General features: G+C 62.8%; 1 protein-coding gene across 2 annotated transcripts; it reads right to left on the bottom strand.

Moving 5' to 3' along the window:
- Positions 1-2,117: 2,117 nt before the first annotated feature.
- PRR36 (proline rich 36) lies at positions 2,118-6,818 on the bottom strand. Of its 2 annotated transcripts, none has more exons than XM_060006579.1 (6): positions 6,526-6,818; positions 5,706-5,980; positions 5,490-5,589; positions 5,149-5,261; positions 3,136-5,055; positions 2,118-2,959 (listed from the first exon to the last, which is right to left on the bottom strand). In XM_060006579.1, the coding sequence occupies exons 2-6, from the start codon at positions 5,971-5,973 to the stop codon at positions 2,445-2,447; spliced, it is 2,916 nt and encodes a 971-aa protein (XP_059862562.1). In that variant the 5' UTR covers positions 5,974-5,980; positions 6,526-6,818; the 3' UTR covers positions 2,118-2,444. The 2 variants fall into 2 exon arrangements, with proteins under 2 accessions (XP_059862562.1, XP_059862564.1); XM_060006581.1 differs by lacking the exon at positions 6,526-6,818 and adding an exon at positions 6,143-6,161.
- Positions 6,819-9,274: the final 2,456 nt, after the last annotated feature.

Consider the following 9,274-nt stretch of genomic DNA (forward strand, 5'->3'; position numbering starts at 1 on the left):
GGGCAGTGCAGAGGCAAAACAGCCAGGCAGTGGGGGTTCCCCTGGGGGAAGAAGGCCCGGAGAGGCAGCATCCTTTGTGGGGTTGCCCATGGAGCTGAGACGGAGTCCCAGTTAGCGGGTAACACAGCCAGGAGCAAAGGAAGACTTCCTAGGAGGAGACATTTAATTGGGTCCAGGTAGGTGCCAGCCAGGCCCTACCCTCTACACCCAGTGTGGACCCACCAAGTGTCCCCCACTCTGCTGCCTGATACCTGCCAAGCGGCAGGGCAGGACACTGGTTATGCACCAGGACAGCCGAACCCCAGCTCTATTCCCTCCCACGACAGCTCCTGTGGGCCCATGCATCATTCCCATCACACAGATTTAACACTGAGACCCTGACAGTTGCTGTCTGCCTCTCCTGTTGCCGCCGGGTAGCTGGTGGCTCCAGCTGGCTGGCTCCCAGGAGGCGGCACGGCCTTGGGGGAAGTGTCTGAGGTTCTGCCCTGCTCCCTCACAGGGGGCCTTGGAGCCCTGGCTGCCCAGCATGTCAAGAGTCAGCCCCTACCCTTGGGCTTGTCTCAGCATCTGGAAACAAGGACACCTGGGTTCTCACCAGGGCCCAGCTTAAAAAAGAGACCTCTGTGGACTTCCCTGGCAGTCCAGTGGTTAAGACTCTGCACTTCCAATGCAGGGTGCATGGGTTCGATCCCTGGTCAGGAGAACTAAGATCCCACATGCCACTAGGTGTGGCAAAAAAAAAAAAAAAAAAAAGGAACTTCTGTAGTTTGCCACCTAACTGATTGGCTCCCAGGGGTGGAGATGGCAGTGTCCCACTGCGACAGCGCCAATGTCTCTTCAGACCCCAGGTTGGGAGGCAGCCGCTTCTGGGGTGGGGGACAGGCAGGACTTGGTGATTCCTGTCTGACAGGAACCTGGCTTCAGGGACTGGGTCTAGGAGCAGAGATAGGGCTGAGGGCCCAACACAGGGTCCCACTCTGTCCTTCTACCTGCCCTGGGGATTGTGGTTCCCCTCGGGCCTCCATCATTCTTGGTATGAAGCAGGACACCCTCAGGGAGGGAAGGCGTAAGGGGTGCATTTCCGGCAGGGGCACTTGGAAAGGAGAGCCTGGGCTGGGGTTTAAAGGGTCCAAGGTCAGGGTGACTGGACTGTGGGAGAGCAAGGAATTCTGACTGGGGGAGACAAGTGAAGACATTGGTTGGCTCTGGTGAGGACCCTTGACTCTGGAACACAGGCAAGAATGCCTGGCTGGAGGGGCTTGGGGAGGACGCCCGAAGTTGGGATGAAAGGCGAGGCCCATGGTTGGGAGGCACAGAGGGGCATGATGAGGGCACCTGGAGAGGAGTGGGCATTGTGAGGACTCCCTGATCTCCCACCCAGCCTTGGGAGAGGCTGCTCCTTCCCTGCAGGCCCTCCTAGTGCGGTCCACCCAGGAGGCAGGGAATGCCCTTCACGAGCCCTGGACCCAGCTGCAGGCCCGCCTTTTGCACTGCAGCCTCCTCGGTGAGCAGAGGGCAGTGTGTGCGCTTGAGAGGCCCTGGAGGGAACCGAGATGACCATGGGTCTCAGGCCACCCGTCCCCCTCCTACACCCCAGGGTGTACAAAGTAGGGCGGTGCACACTGTGAGGAGGGACCTCAGGAAGGGCCCCCCCCCTCGTTGGATCCAAGCAAGACTTTCCCACGTCTTTCCCCTCCCCCCAGGAGTGCGCGCTCCCCTGGCCGAGCGTGGGAAGAGCTTGGTCAACTGGCCACACGGCCCACGCCTTGCTCACTCGGTCGCGCGGCCCCACCTGGGCCCCTCCTGCACCTAATTTTTCCATGAGAAATTTGGCATGAGAAAACCTACGTTCACGAACGCGGGTGGGTGCGCGGCGCTGGACCACGGGGACTCGGCATCGCCTGGTCCCACCCCAGCCCCTCCTTGCGCGACCCTATCCTCAGTGGAGAAGACGCAAGGCCGGGGAGTGTTCGGGAAAGCGTTCAACCAGAGCTACAACCTGCTGTGCACAGCTGCCAGCACAGCCCGGCCCGGACCCTCTCGCCCCCTGCGGTCAGCTGCGCCGCTGAAGGGCCCCAGCCCGCGACCGCAAAGGCGAAAGTGAACAGGCTTCAGTGTCCCGGCTTTATTGCAAACTCGGGCTGCGCGCGGTAGACGATACACTGGACTCCAGGCAGGGCCTAGGCCGAGGGAGGGACGAGGCTCGAGGGGAGCGGGAGCTTGTCCTAAGCCAAAGGGGCGGGGCTCAAGGGTGAGCCTTGGCCAAAGGTGTGGGTGGGTCGCAAGCCTGGGCCAAAATTCTAGGGCTCTAAGGGGTCTGAGACCAATCCACAGGGAGCCGGACTCCAGGAGGAGGGGAGGGGGAGATCTAAGACAAAGATGTACAACCTGAGGGACGGATCCTAAGGCAGGGGTGGGGCGGGTGGGCAGGGCTAGGGTCTAGCTCAGTGGAAGGTCTCCACCTCTACCACGGTCCAGTCACCCTGCGGGGAAGTCACGTCATCCGGGGAGAAGCTAGTGACTGAGGTGATGCTGGCGCGGGACTCGTCCAGGGGAGACAATAGTTCGGCCCAGCGGCCCAGTTCGGCGTCGCTGAGCGCAGTGCGGGCTCCCCCCGCGCTGCCGGCACCCCCCGCGTCCCCTGAGCCACCGGTGCCGCCCGCGGCACCCTCGGCCGCAGCTAGCAGCAGCGTCCGGCTCAGCAGGTGCTGCACGACGCTCGCCTGCAGCGCCCCCAGCGGCAGCTCGCCCAGACGCGCCGGCTTCGCTCCCCGCGAAGCCGCTCCAGCCCCAGCCCCAGCCCCAGCCGCCGCCTTCCCACCGCCCGCGCCAGACCCGGGCCCCGGATCCAGCGCGCCTGTGGCGGGAGTTGCCGACTCGGGCCCTTCAGCCTCGTAGATGGTGCACAAGCCGTCAGCAGAGCCCGACCCGGCAGCAGGAGACCAAGGCAGGGGCGCTCCTGCGGGGAGAGGAGCCAGACTGGGCAAAGGGAGCGGGAAGCCCCGCCCCTGACACAAGACCCCGCCCCTTCCGTCAACTCCGCCCTCAGACCCAACTGTCCTGCCCCCGAGTTGCAAAGCCTCGCCTCCAACCTCGCCCCTCCTACTGGTCCGCAGTGTCCGGAGGGCTGCTTACCTGAGGTGCCGCGAATGGCCAGCGGCGGAGCGGAACCTCGGCTCCAGGCGGCCGGGTGGCAGGCGGCGAGCTCCGCATCGGCGGGCGGGGAGGTTGCGGCGCCGCCCTCGGGCCCACTGTCGTAGCCGCGCAGCTCTTCGGGCGTGCTCGTGGCGCTGCTGCTGTGGCCCGCCAGGTCCGGGCCGCTCAGCGTACTGGACGGGCTGCGCGAGGGTGGCGGCGGTGGGCCCGGGGCCAGCGCCAGGGTCAGCCGTGGGCCCGAGATTGGGGCATCGGGACCCGGGGTTGGGGGGCGGCGTGGGGCTTGCAGAGGGGGTGAGGCAGGGGGAGAGGGAGGGGGCTGCAAAGCGGGCAAGGCCAGGGAAGGTGGAGCCCGCGGAGGGGGCGAGGCCAGGGGAAGGGGAGGATCTTGCAGAGGGGGTGAAGCAGGGGGAGAGGGAGGAACTTGCAGAGGGGGTGAAGAGGGGGGCGAGGGAGGGGCCTGCAGAAGAGGTGAGGCCAGAGAAGGTGGAGCCCGAGGAGGGGGCGTGGCCAGGGGAGAGGGAGGGTCTTGCAGAGGGGGTGAAGCAGGGGGAGAGAGAGGGGCCTGCAGAGGGAGCGAGGCCAGAGGAGGTGGAGCCTGCAGAGGAGGCAAGCTCTGAGGAGAGGCAGCGGCCTGAAAGGGAGGCGTGGCCAGAGAAGGTGGAGTGTGTGTGAGGGGCACGGCCAGTGGAGGAGGGGCCTGCCCAGGCTGTGAGGCCAGAGATAGTGTCTGTATAGGAGGAGTGGCCTGTAGAGGGGGAGTGGCCAGAGGCGTGGCCAGGGGAGAGGGTGAGCCTAGAGGAGGAGCACCTGGCAGAGAGAGTGTGGTCAGACGAGAGGAAGGGGGAGAGGTCTGTGGAGGGGATGTGGCCAGAGAAGGGTCCTGTGTGGGAGGCGTGGCCAGCGTATAAGGCGTGGCCTGAAAAGGTGGAGACAGAGAAGGACCGGCCTGCGGAGGGGGCGTGGGCAGAGCAGAAGGAGCCTGGAGAGGGGGTGTGGTTAGGGAAGAAGACGGGTTCCTCAGAGATGTTGCTTGAGATAGAGGGGCTTGTAGAGGGGCAGTGGCTGGTGGCAGAGGACCCGACAAAGGAGGTGTGGCCAAGGGAGAGGGGAGAGCTGGAAAAGGGGGTAAAGCCAAAGACGCCTCGGTGGGGGGCATACTCTGCAGAGCGGGTGAAACTGATGGAGGGACTGAAGTCAGAAAAGTGGCCGTGGCCAAGGAAGAGGCGGATACCTCCGGAAAAGATGTACCCAGATGTGCGGGGGGAGCTTGCAAAGGAGGTGTGGCCGGTGGAGAAGGGAGGGTCGGCAGAGAAGGTGGAGCAGAGGGAGGAGGGGCTAGTGGAGGGGGCGTGGCCAATGGGTGGCTATGGGCCTGGGGAGGGGGCGTGGTCGGTGGAGATGGTGGGAGCGAGCCCCTCAAGGGAGTGTCTGTGATATGGGAAGGCGGTGCAATAGGACAGGGTAGGGAGGAGGTGGCCAAAGGAGAAGAAAAGCCCTGTGCGGGGACTGCGCCCTTCCTTGGGGGTGTGGCCTGCGGGGGGCGTAGAGCCTGCAGTCCTCTGGACTTGGGCTGCGAGGGATGCCCCAGAGCCCGGGGTGTTCCAGCCGGGGAAGCCCCGGAGCGGGCTGGGGAGGACAGAGGAGTGGCGCTGGAGGCCAGGGGGCGCAAGGTTGGCCTCTGGAGGCCCCCGCCGGCGCTGGGTCGCCTCCTGGTGGCAGGGCTCGGCTCCGCGGCGCTGCGCTCTGGGGCGCTGCTCACTGATTTCCTGGAAGCCTCGGTCGGGGGCCGGGGCCGGGCACTCGGAGCTGCCCGGGGGACACCCAACTCAGCGCCCGCAGCCCGGGATCGACGGGAGATGGCCGAGGAGGAGACGGCTGGAGTGGACCCAGAAGAGTCTGGGGACAAAGCAGAAAACCGAAGGGTCGCCGATCCTTCTAGGCTGGTCCCCCTCACATCCGAGGAACCCCCTTCCTCCCCAGATCACATACCTCTCCGTGCCCCAGCGCTCAGGGCGCTCCTTCTGGGCCCTTCAGGGGCTTTTCCTCTGGCCACAGGTTCCTCAGCTGGGGGCCGGAGCCCCTTCTGCCCAAGAGGGCCTGGCCTGGGGACAAAAGGGTCTGCGCTCAGGACAGCGCTCCAGCTCCTTGTTTCGTCTCCCAAGTCTACATTTCCCCGTGGGTGAGGACATATGCCCTCTCTGCCAACCAATAATAGCTTTCACCAATTTGCACCCAGTGATGAGCAAGTACTCCCACACACTTTAATTAAAAGCTTCCAGATGGAGACACTAACCCTTGCCCAAGGCAACAGGGGAGAGGGGGCTTGTTACCTGGTGGGCCCGCTGGCATGCCCCGAGCTAGAGATACAGCCTGGGCCTGGGGTCTTCGCAGGGGCCCGCTCCCCTCTCCCAGCTGCTGGGGGCCTGGAGGCTGTGGGGGGAAGGCCGAGTCAACGCAGGTGCCCCGGAAAGGAAGGGGAGGCTGGTGCCTCAGAGGAGAGGGGGGCAAGAAGATGGGGTCCGAATCAGGGAAAGAGGCTGGAGTACCTGGGCTCCGGGGGCCTGTCCCAGCACTCCGCGGTGGTCCCCCCCGGGGAGTAGCCTCCGGGAGAGCGGCTCCCCGGCTGCCCCCCGCTCGCTCTGCCAGAGGCCCTCGCCCTGAAGCTCCCGCTGCTCCCAGAACTCGAAGAGCCGCGCTGGTTACGGGGGGAAGGGGTCGCGGAGACCCTGGGGGCTTGGGGGTCGGAAGGTTGGGAGGGCGAGAAGAGGGCGTCCGACCGGCGGCCCCTGCCCTGGACTTGTCCCTCTTGTCCATCTCGCACCTGATGAGGAGACAGACCGATCAGCATCCCAGGTCCTGGACAGCTACGCTGCCTGCAGGGATCTGGGTCCTGGCACCTCTCGGCTCTTTCCCCAGCGTCGCCACCCATGCGCGCCCAAACCTCTGCCTGGATCCACTTCCTTCCCACCCACCCACCACTCACCAGCGCAGCTGCTCATGGTTGTCCCCAAGTCCCACCCTCACCGCCTTCCTCCAGGCCATGCCAGCCTCAGCCAACCCCCTGCTCCCTCTCAGGACCGGAGATCCACCCCCCTACCCCTCGCCCCCTCAGGGACCCTGACCACCAGCGTCGGGACAGGGGGCTGCCACAGGTTCCAGATGAAGGGGACGGGAGCACACGCCCAGGTCCCCCTCGCCAGCCACCAGCGCCGTCCCGGAGGGATGTCGGCACCTGCCGGGAGGAGGAGCGGCCCTGGCTGCCCGCGCACGGGCTCGGGGAGACAAAGAGCCGCGTCCCGAGCCCTTCCCCTCCCCCAGCTGGGCCCTGGTCCGCGCCACCCTTCCACCTGCTCGAGCCGAGCTCACCTTGGGCTCCGGCCTCCCGCCGCTCCACGCTGGGTCGCCTGGGGTGGGGCAGGGTGGGAGCGCCGCGGCGGCCGCGAGCAGAGGGCAGGCGAGGGGAGGGGGCGGCGGGCGGCGGCGCGGGGAGGCCGAACGGCCCCTCGGCGGCGGGCGGGGGAGCAGGGGCCGCGCGCGCTGGATGCAGACCCGGCAGGCAGAGGCGGGAGCGCGCCGAGTAGGGCGGCCGGGAGCGCGTAGGAGGGAGGGGCTGCTTCTCCGCGGCTGCGCCTGAGGACCCCAGACACCCAACCGGTCGGGCTTCGGGGGGAATCCCTTGGGGTCCCGAACTCAACCTAACCTCCTCTCCCCACCCCCTGCCATACACACCTGCCCCGGCCCCCACCCCAACTGCTTGGCGACCAAGGCCCGCCTGGACGCGGATAGGTTGGGCCCTGGCAACCAGGGGGCGGGACCATCGCGCCTCTTGCCCAATTGACCAATCCGGCCGCTCGGTGTCCCAGGCCCTGTCCTCGCTTTTGCGACCGCAGAGGCAGGCCCCCCAGGATTCTTGGGGCTTCCGCCCCTCTCATACCCAAAGGGTTTTCACAGACCCCAGGAAACCCCGTACCTGGTTGGGCTAGGGGGACTGGTGGGAGAATGCAGCCCTGGGAATGTAGGGGTAGACCCCAGATTTGGGGGAAGAGAGGAAGAAAGGACAAGAGCGAGAGACGGAGGATGGTGAGAGATGACCCAGCCTTCTGCAGGGCAGAGCACCCCCCCCCCACTCGCCACACCCTCCCAGGTCACACGAAGTCAAGTCAGCAAAGGCTTCCTGGCAGAGCCGGGATTTGTGGGGATGAGATTATGGGGGGCCTGGAGGTATAAAAACGGGTGCAAGAGGAGCCGAGAAGATCCCGTCTGAGGTTTCCCAGCCCAACCTGAGGGAGTAAGAGGTGTCATTTTGGTGACCCGCCAAACTGGTGCAGAGGCCTCATGGAGGACCTTGGTAGGGGACTGTGGCATTGAGGGGGTTGAAGCAAGAAGAGGAAGATGGCCATCCTCAGCTGCCCACAGCTGGCCAACAGTGCCAGGTGCCCTCTTGCACCTCTGCTTATACTCAAGGCCACATGGCTCCCCACACACACACTCACACACACTGTGCTCTCTGCCCCCAAGCCCCATCTCTTCAGACTCTTAGCCACTCACTACCCCATCCCAAAGAACCAGCTCCTTCTGCCTCACCCCTTCCCCCATCACATTTGTACATACATACACAAACACAGAGTATCCACCGTACGATTCCATTTATATAATGTTCTGGAAAACACAAGCTAATCTATAGTGACAGAAAGCGAATCAGTGGTTGTTGGGGACAACCGGGGGAGGGAAACTTTTGAACCACCAATTGAAGCCACTCTGATTGATTCCTGACCCTCAGAAACTATGTGAGACAATAAATTCTTGTTGTCTTAAGGTGCTAGGTTTGGGGGCAATTTGTTACACAGTACAGTAATATGTAACTATCTCAGGCTCAGAAAACCTTAAAAGCTGGGTATAAAATATCAAGTGTTGGTGAGAATGTGGAGAAATTGGAACAGTTGTACTGTTGGTGGGAATGTAAAATGGTGCAACCACTGTGATTCCACTTATATGGGGTCCCCAGAGGATTCAAACCCATAGAGATGGATGGTAGAATGGTGGGTGCCAGGAGCTAGGGAGAGGAATGAGGAATATGAGTTCAATGGGGACAGAGTTTCAGTTCTGCAAAACAAAAAACGTTCTGAAGATGGATGGTGGCAACGGTTGCCCAACACTGAATGTACTTAATGGCACTGAACTGTAAACTTAAAAATGGTTAGGATGACAAATTCTATGTTATGTGTGTGCTCTACCACAATTGTTTAAAACCTGGACAGTGTCCATGCGGGAAAACTCACAAACTACCTGTGGGAATGTAAAGGGGGCAGGCTTTCTGGAGGACAGCTGGAGAGCATTGTATGCGTGTCATATGACTGAGACATTCCACTCAAGCGTCTGTACCTGTGGCAGTGCCATACAGCTCCTTCCATATCTCCTGAGCACCCAGAGTCCCCACCTGCAGGAAAGTCAGAAGTGTCAGGGCCTTAACACTCCCTCCATCCCCCTCTCCAGAGCAGCCCTCAGCCACGACAGGCAGGAGCTGGTACATCAATGCTTCAACTCCCTCACTTCTTGGGTGGGAAAACTTGGAGGTGTGTCCTCCACCATCTCCCAGAGCTCCCCCGCACAATGGAACCCCAGTTGCCTATATTGGCAGCCTGCTCCTTCACCCTCATTAACACTACTGGCTTCCTTCCCTTCCCCACTGCCTCACCTTCCAGAGAAACTATTTGCATCTAATTCCTTGCCTCAGGATCTGCATCTAGAAGGGCCCGAACTAAGCATCCATCCGTCCATCATTTACTGAATGCCCACTGTGTGCCAGGCACCATCCCAAGTGCTGGGGACACAGTAGGGAACAGAAGAGACACGTGTCTGGGGATCACGGGGCTTCGATTCCAGTCACCACAGAGACTCTTGCACAAGTGCGCAAAGCGTCGTTTATGAAAACACTTATCCCAACATAAAGCCGGAAACAAACCGCCAGGGTATGGATCTCAAGGAGCTTCTCCCGAGGCTAGAGGAAAGGGAGAAACTACTCACCTCAAAAGGCCCCTGCCCCCTTGCTACCACCTCACCTCACCCTATTTTGTTATATACACAGCATTTGTCACAAGCTGACATTACCTTGTTC

Source organism: Delphinus delphis, chromosome 3 (assembly GCF_949987515.2).
Source record: "Delphinus delphis chromosome 3, mDelDel1.2, whole genome shotgun sequence".
In the NCBI taxonomy this organism is placed as follows: domain Eukaryota; kingdom Metazoa; phylum Chordata; class Mammalia; order Artiodactyla; family Delphinidae; genus Delphinus; species Delphinus delphis.